At 50.8% G+C, this 14,930-nt stretch overlaps 4 protein-coding genes across 4 annotated transcripts; 2 read left to right on the top strand and 2 right to left on the bottom strand.

Annotated features, from left to right (window-relative positions):
- Positions 1 to 865: 865 nt before the first annotated feature.
- MIND_01118900 (uncharacterized protein) lies at positions 866 to 6,784 on the top strand (the record flags this gene model as incomplete). The annotated part of the gene is made up of 15 exons (XM_037367748.1): positions 866 to 1,069; positions 1,124 to 2,257; positions 2,313 to 2,548; positions 2,594 to 3,052; positions 3,103 to 3,208; positions 3,261 to 3,914; positions 3,959 to 4,079; positions 4,134 to 4,163; positions 4,213 to 4,379; positions 4,429 to 4,464; positions 4,517 to 4,855; positions 4,907 to 5,103; positions 5,159 to 5,428; positions 6,344 to 6,587; positions 6,635 to 6,784. The coding sequence occupies 15 exons, from the start codon at positions 866 to 868 to the stop codon at positions 6,782 to 6,784; spliced, it is 4,347 nt and encodes a 1,448-aa protein (XP_037215580.1).
- Positions 6,785 to 8,322: 1,538 nt separating this feature from the next.
- On the bottom strand, positions 8,323 to 8,849 carry MIND_01118800 (uncharacterized protein; the record flags this gene model as incomplete). The annotated part of the gene is made up of 2 exons (XM_037367747.1): positions 8,323 to 8,645; positions 8,705 to 8,849. The coding sequence occupies 2 exons, from the start codon at positions 8,847 to 8,849 to the stop codon at positions 8,323 to 8,325; spliced, it is 468 nt and encodes a 155-aa protein (XP_037215579.1).
- Positions 8,850 to 9,567: 718 nt separating this feature from the next.
- Positions 9,568 to 10,588, top strand: MIND_01118700 (uncharacterized protein; the record flags this gene model as incomplete). Its single annotated transcript, XM_037367746.1, has 2 exons — positions 9,568 to 9,979; positions 10,023 to 10,588. Exons 1-2 carry the CDS (start codon positions 9,640 to 9,642, stop codon positions 10,586 to 10,588), a joined length of 906 nt encoding a protein of 301 aa, XP_037215578.1. The 5' UTR covers positions 9,568 to 9,639.
- Positions 10,589 to 11,562: 974 nt separating this feature from the next.
- On the bottom strand, positions 11,563 to 12,124 carry MIND_01118600 (uncharacterized protein; the record flags this gene model as incomplete). Its single annotated transcript, XM_037367745.1, has 2 exons — positions 11,563 to 11,656; positions 11,826 to 12,124. The coding sequence occupies 2 exons, from the start codon at positions 12,122 to 12,124 to the stop codon at positions 11,563 to 11,565; spliced, it is 393 nt and encodes a 130-aa protein (XP_037215577.1).
- Positions 12,125 to 14,930: the final 2,806 nt, after the last annotated feature.

Genomic DNA, 14,930 nt, shown 5'->3' with positions numbered 1-14,930 from the left:
GACTGGTCGTTTCAGTCTCATCAAGTCCACGTTGAGATCGTCAAGCCAATGTTTTCTTTACGCTTCCTCATTCGCGTAGATTCACAAGCTGTCGCAGCAACGCTGACCTTGGGGCAACTTACAACACGAAAAAGAGCGTCTCGATGGCTGATCCTTGACCACGCGGTCTTGGGCAAGGTCTAGTTTCCCTCTTTGCTCATGCAGTTTTTTTATTTAAGTCTCTGTTGTATTCAGGAGCGTCTCGATTGGCTCGCGAGGTAAGTTATCTTTACCATACAAATCACCCAAAACAAACTGAGCAGCAAGCAGTCGTATCGCCCGCAAAACTTTTGGGCATGATCCGAGCTCAAGCATCGATTCAGCTCCCTTGCCTCGCGTCTCCCCCAACCCCAGTCCACGACATTGGTAGGTCTGGCATTTCCTTCGTGTAACGTTTTTCTAGATATTCAAGGATTTGGTTCATCAGCGTAGACTGTTAGGGAAAGCATTGGCGATAGAGGACACGGTGGATTTATTGACACTGAAGGACCACCTGACGACGTTTGGAGATTTTCTTGCGGTAACGACCCAAGGACGACTTGTTCTTCCGAGGCTCACCCGTAGGATAGGCGCTGGTCTCGCATCCAAGCTGTTAATAATACAAAATTCAGCAAGGTTATAAGCTCTCTAGTCTGTAGGTTACTCTACTCGTTGTTTTTCGAGTCCCGCATCGAATCTTGTCAAGTCAGATTATGTAAGCTTATCAGCTCAGACTTCAACTTCAAGTTCGCCAGTGAGCGCTCACTGGACCGTCTCACGAAAACATCATAAGTCGTCGCTAGTCTAAGCTCGACTCTTGAGCAACTCTAGGCTCAAATTGCTCACCATGCCCAAGGCAAGATACGAATGTGAACTTTGCCACAAACCGCTGCGAAATTTGGGAGATGCAAAAAGCGTCCATGACCGCACTTGCCCGGGCTTCAGAGCATTGCACATTCAATCCGTTGCACATGTGCATCAGCGACTGGCGGCAGCGGCGGCGCAAGTGTCAGTAGTTCCACAGGCGCTTACCCCGACAGTTGATATGCAGGTGCGCCTCGCTCCAACTCGAAGTGTGCGTTAGCCACTATCTTACGTTGTCCAGATGCAAATAGAAGAACCACCTCCGGAGCCTCAAAAGTATCGCAAGAGTGGATTACCACAACGGCGTTGTCGTGTTCCCACAAAGTTCAACGACGCTGCTCCTCCTTTACCCCCTCGTATACGCCACCAGTATACGCTTGTGTCTTCAAGTGAGCCTGAGCCAGAAGCTCGGCCTTTGCCACAACCTACTCCTCCGCATCGACCTCTTCCAACATGGGTCCAAACTCAACCCAATCTATTCGGTTTATACAAGGTCTATCCGCGGCGTCCCACACACGACCCCGACAAAAATGTCACTCTTGATGACTTATATCTCGCGCCACAAGACACCGAACTCAACGTTGACGCATTACCTCTTCCCAAAGAGCCGTGGTTTTATCCATTTCCTAACGCGTCCGTAGCGCACATGATGAAATACCATGTCGAAGAAGAAAACCCTGGCTCCATTTCTGGATTTGACCGCCTTGTCCACAATATCCTTCAGCCAGACGATGAAGCCGACTCCGATGGAGTCAATTTGGCCGATCTCCCTCGCCCCTTCTCCACCAAAAAGTTTCTGGATGATCTTGATAGGAAGGGAGTGGAGCCTCTTGGGGTTTCAGACAAGTGGATTGAGGGCAGTGTGAAGCTCAAATTGCCGTGTGTTGGACGACTGCAGGAGGAAACCAATGCCCCTGAGTTCATCGTAACCAATATCCATTATCGTCCCCTCCTCGACCCTATCAAAGAGGTACTCCAAGGACCTTTATTCGGAAAACTACACACCACTCCATTTTCTCTTCGATTTGACCCAACATACGATTCAAGATCACCGGATACCGTTTCTCTGAGCGACCCCGACTCTCCACTAAACTCCTATGGGCTCCCCGACGTTCCTCACAGCCACGAAGAAGTATTCGGCGAAATTTATACTTCCGCGGCGATGCTCGAGGCTTACCAGAGTCTTCCTCAGCCTCCGCCTCCCCAATCGCCTGATGATCCAGTAGAAAGCATGATAATGGCCATGATGGAGTGGTCGGATGCTACCCATCTTGCCCAATTTGGTGCAGCTTCTCTGTGGCCGGGGTACACGTTCTTTGGAAACCATTCCAAAAGCTTTCGAGCCAAGCCCTCCTCCAATGCCGGTTTCCATCAAGTCTATTTTGCCAATGTATTTATGTGTCTCTAATGTTTGTTCGACACTTACCTAGGTTTCACAGCTTCCAGACTCGATTCGTGATGCGTATCGTCAGCAATATGATTGCGATATGCCCGACGAGGTTCATACTCACCTGAAACGGGAACTAATTCATCGAATATGGGAACTATTGCTTTCGGAAGACTTTATGGACGCTTACGACAATGGCATAAAGATTCGGTGCTGGGATGGCATTGTTCAACTCGTTTTCCCTCGCTTGTTCATCTATGGTGCTGACTATCCCGAAAAGTCAGTGCAATTTTCAGTCTAATAAATGTTCTCACATGTAGAAAGAGTTCTTTTGGCTACAATCAGAAGCTTGGGCGGCCATCCATGCCCTCGGTGCTTTGTTGCTAAGGCACAGATCGCGGAGACAGGCACTGTGAATGATATGAAGCGCCGACAAGTCCTCCGAGTGGATGACCATGCTCGACGGCAAACTATTGAAGACGCACGCAGAGCCATCTTCCGAAGTGGTCTTCCCGTTATAAAGGGCTCGATCGACAAGATGTTAAAGGATAAATCCTGGGTTCCTGTGCGGGTAATTTCATTCTTGTCCGTGCTGTCGCTTCTATTCACTCGGAGACAGAATGCGTTCACTAAGCTCAATACGGAGAAAACACCCTTCAATTTTTATACCTTATTTGTCCCCGACTTATTGCATGAGGTGGAACTTGGAGTAGCTAAAGCTATCATCACACATCTGATTCGTATGCTCCAAACGTTCAAGAACGTTGACGAGTTTGACCAGCGGTTAGCAAAATACTTGTCACTCTAGTCCTGTTCTATCTGATTAACTCTAGATTTCGACAAGTTGAGACATTTGGTCGTTCTGTTATACGCGCCTTCGGTCACAACGTTTCGGGCATGAAATATGCAGCGGCCAGGGACTTTGAAGATGTGCTACAGGTCTGGTTGCGAACTCAAAGCCTTGTCATTATCTCATATATACTTAATACAGTGCATTCTGCCGGTCGTTGATGGCATATTTCCAATGCATCAAAAGCTGGTGGACCAGCTCTGTTTTGAGCTGGCCATCTGGCATGGCTATGCGAAACTCCGAATGCACACCACCACAACTATCCAGCTTTTCCGAACCGCAACCACCGACCTTCTAACAACGATTCGACGATTCGCCCGAGAAACTATCGATGTGAAAACTTATGAGTTACCTCGGGAGGAGCGCCAACGGACAAAGAGAGCATCGAAGGCTGCCGCTGCCGCTACAATGGAGCCCGTTGCATCAGCGGCGACCTCAGCACCAGCCGTTGTGATGATCCCCGTTCCACTCTCGACATCTCCCGGGCCTTCAACAGTCGCAGTCATCGGAGCCACAACTGAGCAAAGCCCAGTACCCAACACTAACCAGAAACCGAAGGCCAATCCGAAATCCAAACCGAAAGCGAAATCAAAAGCGAAATCAAAAGCGAAAGCACCAGCCGAACCTTCCGAGTTGCCCAACGCCAAACTCTCGTCAGCAGCGAAGACTCCTCAACCTAAAAAGGACAAAATAGAAAAGCCTTTTAATCTCATTACTTACAAGCTACACTCTCTGGCGGACTATCCTGACACAATATTGCGTTTCGGAACAACAGATTCCTTCTCGACCCAGATTGTAAGCGGTATATCTCACTTCGCTCTGGCTAATCTATTGTTAAGGGGGAGCTTGCGCACCGACTAGTCAAACATCTTTATCGACGAACCAATAAACGAGACCACGCCCGACAAATCGCAAAACATGAGCATCGTCGTAGACTGATGAGAGCTATGTGGGAGAGGCGTAAGTGGTACAAAGAACACGAGAAGAGGACTAGAGAAAAGGCGACAACCGTAGGAATTCCCATGTTGGAGGCGCCTGCATCAAGTTCACACAGACCCACCACACTCACTGCCAAAAAAACGTCTTAAATCAGCCCTACGGCCCCAGCCTAACATGGCTTATGGAGCCTACGTTCCACCGGAACAACACCACTACATTTCCGACTCAAGGAGGACTTCCTGGAATCTCTCGGACCTGGCAGAAATCGAGCTCGATTCAGATACGGGTAGCGACTCGGATGGGCCACCTTTGGAACGCATGGTTGGTGTTCCTTCAGGTTATCGTCAGTCTTGCTCTAAATGACTGTCAGGACGTCGACCAAAATGCTTCCGACCCTGCACTTCAAGTACGTTCATCAAGTCCATGTCCGTTTCCTATTCTGACTAATGTAATTCTAGGACTTCACGCTCAAGCTCAAATCTCATTTCCGGCAGCGACTACTTCAAATTGATGACCCCGACATTCAGTTTGGTCCAGACGATTTGTTGAACGTCATCGTGGAAAAAGATTTGCTCAGGCTCTATACCCATGCGACCATGAAGGTCAATTATACGACCTATGATGTTCGGAGGGATCAGGACATGCTGAACCCACGTACTCGAAGATTCTTCATCGTACGCTCTCAAGATGAAGTGGACCCTCACCCTTACTGGTACGGCGAAATTCTTGGAATCTTTCATGCTCATGTGTTACTGGCGGATCACCCCGCAAAAGCAAAACGCATTGAATTTCTATGGGTGCGTTGGTTCCAACGGGACATGACTTATTGTTTTGGCTTCAAAACAAAGTGTTTACCTCGTCTTCACTACATGTCGCATGAAGATCCCAACGCATTCGGATTTCTTGATCCTCAGGATGTTGTTCGGGGTACTCATTTGATTCCCGCCTTTTGCCATGGGGAAACGACGGACTATCTTCCCACCAAGTCGGTGGCGCGTCACGAGTCTCGCAAAGACCTGGATTGGCGATACTACTATGTCAACTTGTAGAGGCTTTTCGTGTTCTATCTGAATAGAAATTTACTGACTCTGAAAATTTAGGATGGTGGACCGAGACATGATCATGCGCTACCATAGCAATGTTGTCGGTCATCGTAATATTGTTCCCAACGTTCAACACCATGACCCAGATCCAATGGAGCCAGATTCTTCTTCAAGTGCTATACCTGATATCGATATCAACACTACTGAAGCCGCCATTATTGGGGGAGAGGAAGAGGAGGATGAACAACAGGAAGATGCAGATTGGCGGGCAGATGCGAGGATAGATTCTGATAGTGAGGATGGTGGTGAAGCCGAAGACGAGCCTTTGTATGGAGGGGATGCTGCCCTGGTGTATAGGCTAGGTTTGGCTCCTGAATGATATGCACAATTATTTTCTTTCATGAAGCGAGAAAGTCCGCTTACTTATAGGTTTCGTCATGCAAGTTCACTGCTAGAATCAGCGGCCGGATCACGTGGGCCCGGATCACTGCAGCGTCACCTGGACTCGGACTCAGAAAACCTGACTCCCAACTACCACCATCACTACTGGCACGACACGAACGACGACCTCACACACTGTACTGACTATGTCTCCCACGCTACCACCTCAGCCGCCATCATTCGAAGAGGTGAAAAGAAGAAGAAATTCTAAAGACATTCAATATCGAGTTTAAATTCACAGCCACTGGGACGCCGCAGTCGTTGCTCTTCCTTTTGACTGCCACCACCACCAAATGGCTCGCGCAACAAGCCCCCAACCCACCGTAAGCCTCACTCATCTAAGTCCAGTGTCGATCATGCTCACCGTTTCGCAACAAGTAGGGAATGGCACGGGTATACCCACGGGTATCCGAAGGCCTACCCGCACCCGTACCCGCACAGCCACAGTACTCATACCCGCGGGTACGGGTATGGGTTTACCCATGGTTTGGGCAGGCAGGGAGGGAGAGACAGCTTGGTTATTGTCCGGAAGGTGGGATAAAAATGCTGCGCGAGAGCAGAGTCGAACGCAGAGCATCTTGGACACCACAAGGGAGCAAAGCCAGCTGATTCATCAAGCCGCGGGTAAGACAGCCGCTGACCCGTACCCGTACCCGCGCGGGTAAAACCCGCGTACCCGCGCGGGTATGGCCTACCCGTGCCATTGCCTAGCAACAAGTCCAGTGCCACTGGTGAAGTCGGTCAAGAAAGGAAAAAGAGGTACATACCCATCTGTCATTGGGCAAGGCTCATATTTCCTAGGACTCCTCACGGTGGCCTCTCACTTGTCGACCGTGTTATATGTCGGGAATTTGGGGCTGTGGGGTATAGCGAACGACATCTCACTGCAGTCTTCTCGGGTGATCGCTCTGCAGTGCGCAGAGCTCTGAAAAATCGCACGGTCCTCAGCTCCAAAGCAGTCAACGCCCGACCGATTGATGACCTCGACGACGATGCTCGTATTCTGGAGATGCCAGAAACTGTGAAGCAGTATAAACAAATCTATGTGTGTGATTCTCGGTCGGCTTTTTCTGCTGTTGATTGCACATCCAGCGCTTGTTAAAGGAAACTCGTCCTATCAAAGACAAACCATCTCTCAAGAAGAATAAGAAAGCGCTTGATAACTCTGCAAATGGCGGCGGCGATTCCACGAACGACAATGGCAGCGGCGATCCCACGAAGGACCGATTCACCAACGTATGAGGCCATTTATCACAAAAAAATATTTACTGCTCACCTGTGGTATGTATGAAGGTGCCTGTGGACAATTTGCATGTTTGTGCTTCCTGGTCGTGGTGTCAGAGTCAGGTTGAGTGGCTGGCCAGACCCTGTGCTAGGATTAGCGTGGTAGCAGAATTAGATTAAGTATGCTGTGGTTTCGCTTTGAGCATGATGATTTGTGAATGGTGGTGATGTGAGTATCGCGGTCACTATCGCCTAGTCACTATCACCTAGTCGGATCAAGACCCGAAAGTGGAAAGGCCGGCATTCGGATCATCCTCACATAAGCACACTCACATCAGACCGCCATATCGTCCTGGTAAGACAATAATGTTCTTGAATCCCAGCAGCAGAACTATCCCACTACTGAAAATTTTAGCTAGAAATTGCACCAGATCTCATTCAGATATTGAAGGGGTCAGTTTTCAGATGGAAGTGGATGATTCCGAATGTGCCAGGCTGCTTATCCAGGCAGCCTCGGTGCAAATTATTTTGAACCGATATCTGAATATTCATGTGAATTTGGCAAGGAATACTCACAAAACCACAGCAGAGCTTATCCATGACTGAGAATTTCCACCACACAAGCATCCATCACAAAGCTCAACCTTAAACACAAATACCAAAAGCTCAACCACAGTTGAGCAACACAAACCTGCCTTGTAATCAAAAGCTGCAACCACACCTATTTCTTAAAGCTCGACCACAACCCAAAACCTTGAGCAATTTAATTTTTGTGAAAACTACTCTTATACCAACGAGGGTGTCATGCACACACGCCCGGCGGTTGTTGTGGTTCGGCGGGCTGGCGCATCTAGAACATTCAATCCTTCGATGTCCCCCCCTCTTCAAAGTCCACCAAATTACGGACGTTATTTCTCCCCACCAAGACTGGCCAAGTCCTACGGCCACTGCGGGTTTATGGATGACTGTGCTGGGGACTATACCCCGGGGGCCATTCTTCATCGTATCATGGACAACAAGATGAACTACGATGAATGCCCCAGGGTCTGCCATTATTGCTGTTTCGAATTCCTTCACGAAAAGTTAGAGGTAGACGAGAAGGCGGGGTCGGAAGATAACACAGCGGCAGTCGGCCACATCGCGCAGCAGCCAGAGAAAGCGGTTTCGGTGAAGATGGAGGCTTTGGACAATTAGATTGACTTCAAGTTTCAGTTGACTGGTGTGAGATGCTATGGCGGGGTCTTGTTGTTGCGAATGGTCTTGTTGTTACGAATACTGAGCTGAAATGTGCACAAATACTGTAACATAAGTACGAGCAGTGTAGCCTAACTGAATCGATTGTCTACTTGACTTGTTATCGTGACCCAATTGGAACTTGGAAGGGTGTATCAACTATACTACTACCCTTCTCATTCACAACAAGGGTTATAGTGAATCTTGAAAGAATGTTACTAGTCTCTTAACAGTAATGGTAAGGTTGACCTAGGCTAACAAGCGGCTTGTAATCGCTTGTTTCGACGAAAAGTCGTTACAGCGTTGTGACCAATTTGGTGATGTTACGTCGGCGTGCTGGGGATACAGAGATGCGATTGGAGACTGAGTTGTAGTTTTGTCTTGCCCCTCCCTCTCGTGCTCCCCCTTGCTCGACGGCCAAATACAACAGTTTCGCGGATGGGATGGGAAGGTCCAGCGCCGAGCGGCCGGTGGCGAGACAGCCGTCGAAGACACAACCGTAAACAACTTGAAGAGCAGGGGCTGGTCTCGCGGCCTCTCTCTCTCCTCGTTATTTCAAGAAGCAAAGCAAACGAGAAGCCCAACAGTTTTGTGGTCATATCTGGTGGGTGGGACGTTTGCGAGAGAAGGAAGAAGAAGAATGGAGCTTGAATGGGCGGAAACATTGTCAGCCCCAGCGTGAAGAACACATTATTAGAAACGCACATTCCAAGCGCACGATTTTCCATATCCAGAGCCCCTCCCTCGCGCCACAATCTGAAGGTAATTCCGGTCCAAAGTGGTGCCATGCAGAATTCGGGGTAAGAGCCTTAGAACGGGGGATATTGGGTGAAGGGAGCGGATGGTGCATGCTCGATATGCCTCAGGCAGTGTGTGTGGAGAATAAACCGGGAATAGAGCAGCTGGATGGATTGCGGAAAGCATTAGCGACAAGTTGGTGCTCAACGCACGTTTCGCGCGGCAGCTCCCAGTGTTCCCATATCCTTGCCGCAGTATCCTTCACGGATGTGTGCTTGGGAGTTCAGCGAGTGTCTACCAGGGCCACATATCGCGCCAAACAGAAACGTTACGGGCACCAGCCTTCCTCTGGTCGTTTTCAAATGGCGACGGAAGCGGGGGACTGAAACCGGTCGAGGGTGAACTGCGGCAAGCAAGAGGGCGGCCCTGAGGGTAGTAAACCGAATTCGAAAGAGAGTAGATGGAAGAAGCGTGGAGAATAGCTGCAGACGGAGTTACTGACCACACAAATGACACGCTGGATAACACACCTGTTTGCGCTCTCCCAATCCCTCTCTCTACGTCCTTCCACTCCCTCTTCTCCTGCTTCTCCGTCGTCTGCGCCTTGATATAGAATTTCCGTCTAGTCTACCTGAAGTAAAGTAACAAGTCAGAAGAGCGGTGTTTGTGGCAGGAAAAGACAATACGCACGAGGCAAGGACAAACCAGATAGCATCGCATGACTCCCCCCGCCGTCCTGAGGCCTGGCATGGTCGAGCAGAGTGGCACATGAATAGATGGTGGTCGTGCGGGGAAGAGAGTGTCACACATCATTATTTCTCTCTCAAACGTCAATACTGCAAGCGCCAGACAGCCCTAGACTTATACGGCGCCTCTCCCATGCTGCCAGTGGCTGTCAAGACATGCTGTTCCTTCTCGCCACCGTCTCTGCCCACCTCCGCAGCACAACTGACGACTGTCGCGACATAAACGACTGTCGCCGGCTATTCGACATCATCTGGGGCTGCTTGGTCACCGTCTTCTTGTGTATCTGGGTGTCTGTGCACCCCAATGTCCCGCCACCAACGTCTGCGCGACCTAACAAGGGAGCTGGGCTATGGAGCCGTGTGAAGTGGACTCTGCTTGACGGCAATAGACCGTTATTGCACCGATTCAAGCTCATGGTCGTCGCTCTTATTGCGCCGGAGCTCATCATTGGACTGGCCGGGAAGCAGGCAATGATGGCTCATGCTTTCGCTCACGGTGCGTTAGTACTCGTTGAATCTCATCAACTAAGTATTGGCAGAATACGATCTATCTTTTACGCACGGGTTTTTTATTGTCATGGGCGGCTTCGTCGACGCAGACGGCCACCCCATCGTCACGAGAAAGCAAATCATGGCCGGAAATGTATTACGAGAGATCCAAGCGGTGCTCGAATCGGAAATCGAGGACAAAAGCAAGGGCGATGCCTTCTCAAAAGGCCTCGCACTTTGTCAAGGCCTCTGGTTCATCGCCCAATGCGTCGCCCGGAGAGCACAGCATCTCCCCCTCGCTGAGCTCGAAGTTGCAACGCTAGCGTTCGCTATGATCAACGCTCTCACCTGGGTACTGTGGCTGCCAAAACCACTCGATGTGCGGACCCCGTTCAAGCTGTCTGTAACATCTGTCCCCGCCAGCGAGAGAAACTCATTGCCATATTCCACTCGCGGCCTAACACTTTTCGAGCGATTTGAGCTTATGTTCACAAACCTATACGCGCTGTACGAGTACGACCCTCTATCAAATGTGGCCTTACCGACATTCTGGTGTGCAGCCTACGAGGACTTTCAAATCTTCTCTACTGTGCTATCAATGGGCATGGCTGTATGAACTTCTGTGTGGCTCGCTCTTTGGCGCAATCCACTGCATTGCGTGGGCCACGGCCTTCCCCTCCATTGCTGAGATGTGGCTGTGGCGCGCAGCAGTGCTCGTTCTTGTCGCGGCACCCCTCATTCTCATCTTTTATGCATGCCTGGAAATTCAGACAACCCTCATCTCAGATGCTCATTGGCAGGTTGCACTCATTATCGTCGCCAGCACCTACTCGCTGGCCCGCATTATTCTCCTGGTGTTACCGTTATCCACCCTGCGTTCGCTGCCTGCTGCAGCTTTCAGAGATGTTGATTGGAGTGTCTACATACCTCACCTGTGAGCTAGGAGAAATATGTTAACATTTTTTGGCCGAGCACCAGTTTGGCGATGAGCATATCTTGAATTTGGGATGCAACTTGGATAAGTTATAACTCGAAGCTTCCATAGCAGCGGCCGTAAAACCAGTCAATGCCAGAGAAGGCCGGCCAAAGAATGGTGAGAAAACTACCATAGAGCATCGTCTACAGGTCAGAGCGGCGTGAGCAGCAGTATCAGCAGGTAGACAAGACGAAGGAAAAATTACTTAGATCGACGCGTGACACATCTCTTCTTCTTCATCTCCCCCACCACCACGGACAGCTACTCCGTCCTCACCAACCCGTCCTTCCTCTCCCCTACACATCCGCCCTCGTTATACACAAGCTCACGAGAAGTCCGGGGTGTCGGACAACTCACCACACGATGGCTTACTGACTGCCCGCTTGTCCACGCCAGCAGTCGTGTCCTCGCTCATGCGACGTCGCACCAGCGCCTCAACAATCGATTACCGTGGTTGCTAGGAAAGGAGGAGCACGGTATGGGCCAGCGGGATGAAGAGATAATGGTCTTCTTGGTGTGTTAAGCGCGACATTTTCCTCCCCTTTTTCATCTGACGTGTTCTTGCCCCAGATCTCGCCCGCAACTCTCCTTCCGGCGCTTTAAAAGGCTCGATATCACTCCCTCAGCTCGTCCTTGAGCGGCATATCCCGCTCCGTCAGCTGTTGGACGACAACGGATATCGACAACGGAGCCAGAGATATAGCAGGACTGAAACCCCGTTAGAAGCTCACTATATGGTACGTGGCCTTCGTTTTTACTGGTCGTACCACTCACGTCTTGTCTGTAGGCAGCTAGACAACTGCCCCGCGGGACATACTTTCGCCACACGGAGGATCCCATCAGCCAACTCTCCAACACCAGCAGCAAAAACACGCACCCAGCCGGCGCGGTCACGCAGCCCGAGTTCTTCTTGCTGCTCGCCTGCTCGCCGTTCGCGCAGTTGTCGTGCTTGCCGCCCGACTCGAAGAAGTCGATCCCCTTGGCGCCGTTAAAGGAGATGCTGCGCGCGGTGCGGCCCTTGGCGAGGAGCACGCACTGGCCCGCCTTCGCCGCGGGTTGTGTTGCGATGATGGCGCCGGTGCAGCCCGCGCCGGCGTGCCATTTCAGGGTGGTCGCGCTGGCGCTGCCGGCGGCGCAGGCGACGAGGAGGGAGGCGAAGAGGGCGGTGAATTGCATGGAGGTGTTTCTATATGTGTGTCAATGCCTTAACCACTCGTAAAGGAAATAGTGACTAGCCTAGACGAGTGGAACGTGAAGTCGAGCTGAGAAGATATCGTTTGTGTAAGCTGCCGCAGGTATTTATGCAGAAACTTAAGCAAATGAGAATACTTACTGTATCGGGAGCGACTACCGTCGAACTGGCACCGTTTTCCTTTGAATTGGCCAAGGGAAACAACGCCCGTCCAAACCGCTAACATGATTGAGATTCAGCATCGGCGGTCGTTGACTCCGGATCCCTTCAGCCTGCCTTAGTGGCAAGCACTGCGCCGCCGCATGATACGCTGAGCGAGATCATGATTCGTTCCCGCTGCAACGACCGTGTCGACTGGTGAATATAATATGAGGATATTACAAACAACGCGGGAGATAATCACCAAGATACCGTATGTGCCTGTCGAGAAACCTTTGCTCCACCACGTTCGCAACAATCCGAGGGGGGTGCTGGGGTGGTATTCCGATTGACTTCCTTCACCGACAACCAGGGTACTAGTAGTGCAGTATCGATCGCGAAACATGATGCCAAGAGCTGAAGCGAGGTCGTTCTCGATGAGGTAATTTATCGCGGGATTGGGGGTGGCAACTTCGATGAAGGATGCGGTCTGCAAAGCCAGATCATGCGGGCGCAAGACGAGCACCAGCGTGACGCGCGCCAGAAGGATCAGAGAAGTCTGAGTGCAATTGTCGGTGGGAATGCGAACGGCAGCTGTAGGTGGATGAACGCGAAGAACCGGGGTTGAAGGTATGGGGGAATAGACAGTGTCGTTTGGGTATTTCGTTCTTCTCCGCGAACCCGTGGTATTAGATGAGAATGTCGGAAGCATTCCAATAACAAGGCAGCAGTAGCGCAAATGGATTGACGAGCGAGAATATATGGTAGCTCGTGTCAAAACGCGTAGGCCCTCCGGCTATCCAAAAAACAAGTGAGTATAAAACAGACAGAAGAGCGGCAAGCTTTACTCACCTTCGGGTTTATCCATAGCTCGACAGCCACACTCGCAAGTCCCGACCTCCTGGCCTAGTCCGGTTAGCGAAGATGATGATTGTATGCGCGTCAAGACGCTGCCGACCTTGTGAGTCATTATAGAGCTTCAGGCGAAAGCGTAGATATACCCATGCTCTCAGGCCGAAAAGCCTCGCGACGGAACGAATGGAAACACTGTTTGGCCAGTCAAGTGGGGGCAAGACATTGAAAGCACTTGAGAACGCATGCTGCTCTCCCAGTATCCACTTTCCCAGCGGCCTCTCGAGCCGCCGAAAGGAGTTGGTGTCTCCGCCTGCCGGTGGTAGCACAAATGACTGCGAAGACGGGGAGGGGATGTTGGAGCCGTGTGGAAGGGTGAATGCGGGTGGCGATCGTGCCCGCGGGACAGAGCAGTTACAAGCGAGCCGGGCTGGAGGGACATGCGTGAGCACAGACTTCCAATGGACAGAGCTTGGAATACACACCGACTTTCAAGTTTCCGCCTCCGCCTCTCCACTCGTCCCGTCACCAACTCCGATGTGTTCCTCTCGGTACTCCGGAGTTGGCTTGGAGGCCTGTTTTGCAGTGCATAGATAACGAAAGGACGCGTCGTGGGCATTCTGAGCCGCAGCATTGACCGGGGGTGGTGGAGATGAAGAGAGAGTGATGACGTGTGACACGCGACAATCTTCGCTGACAACAACCTCCACCAGCCCGCAGGAACGACTTGACTCCCTTCCTGTTGTTGTTTTCATCTTGGCCAGCTCTGTACTTGGGTGTCTCGAGTCCTCCATAAGTAATGTTCCAACCTTTGCTTATCTATTCACCGCTCGACCGTCAAGATTGCTTCAGCTTTTTTGTCATGTCTGGCCGCGATCCTGTCCAGGCGCTCTCATTCTTCTGTGCCCCTCGCCGACCCGACCCTCCTCTCGACGGCCCTTCTATTTCTCAACTCAGAGACGAGGCAGAGCGGGTCAAAAAGACGATTCATCAACTGAAAACCCAGCTACAAATCCTTGAAGACTGCTCCAAGACGACCTATCCACCGTTGTCTACCCAATCAACACTCTCCCTGCCGAGATACTCTGCCACATCTTCGCGGCAGCAGTGTTCTCCTCTCCCTCCCTCGATGTTAACCGCACGCTACTGCAAATTACCGCTGTCTGTCAACGCTGGCGGCGGATTGCTATCGCGCATCCACACCTCTGGACGCAATAAAGTCCATGCTTAAACAGATGTGTAAACCAGTGGTTTAGGGAATAACATTAGGAAAAACTTAAAACAGCTAACATTGTAAGAATCAGTCAATTAGGTAACATTTTAAGCAGACGCTAAATTTCTATATTTACAGTGTGAATGCTCCCCGTCTCCGAGAGCTTTCCATCAGCATTCCCAGTCTGGTCTTGACACTTTCATTCCCTGCTGCTTGTCATCGAGCTTGCGCCGTATGGTAGAGGAAATCCGCGATTTGCAGCACCTGCAGAGAACATTTGGCGTTGAGGTTCTGATGCCGAATGGCCATCCGATGCGGGAATCATGGGAGTGCAAGAAGCTGAAAGACTGGGGTGTTGACCGATAATTTGTTTGACTTGTTGTACAACATTAGATATATAATAACACTTCAACTCTTGGTCCATAGACAGACAATGCGGCACTAAAAGGAAATAGACTGGCAAAAAAACTTGAGTATCGTTATTCCTCCAACAAACCGGCGACGCCAGACTTGAAGGCAAGCGACAGCAGCACGCACGTCCTCCAGCGGACACTCCCTGTCATCTAATCCTCATGGTGGAGCACCTG

Source organism: Mycena indigotica, assembly GCF_014461135.1.
Source record: "Mycena indigotica strain 171206Taipei chromosome Unknown Mind.scaff0010, whole genome shotgun sequence".
In the NCBI taxonomy this organism is placed as follows: Eukaryota; Fungi; Basidiomycota; class Agaricomycetes; order Agaricales; family Mycenaceae; genus Mycena; species Mycena indigotica.
Note: the sequence above shows the minus strand (reverse complement) of the source record. Positions and strands in the feature narration are given on the sequence as shown.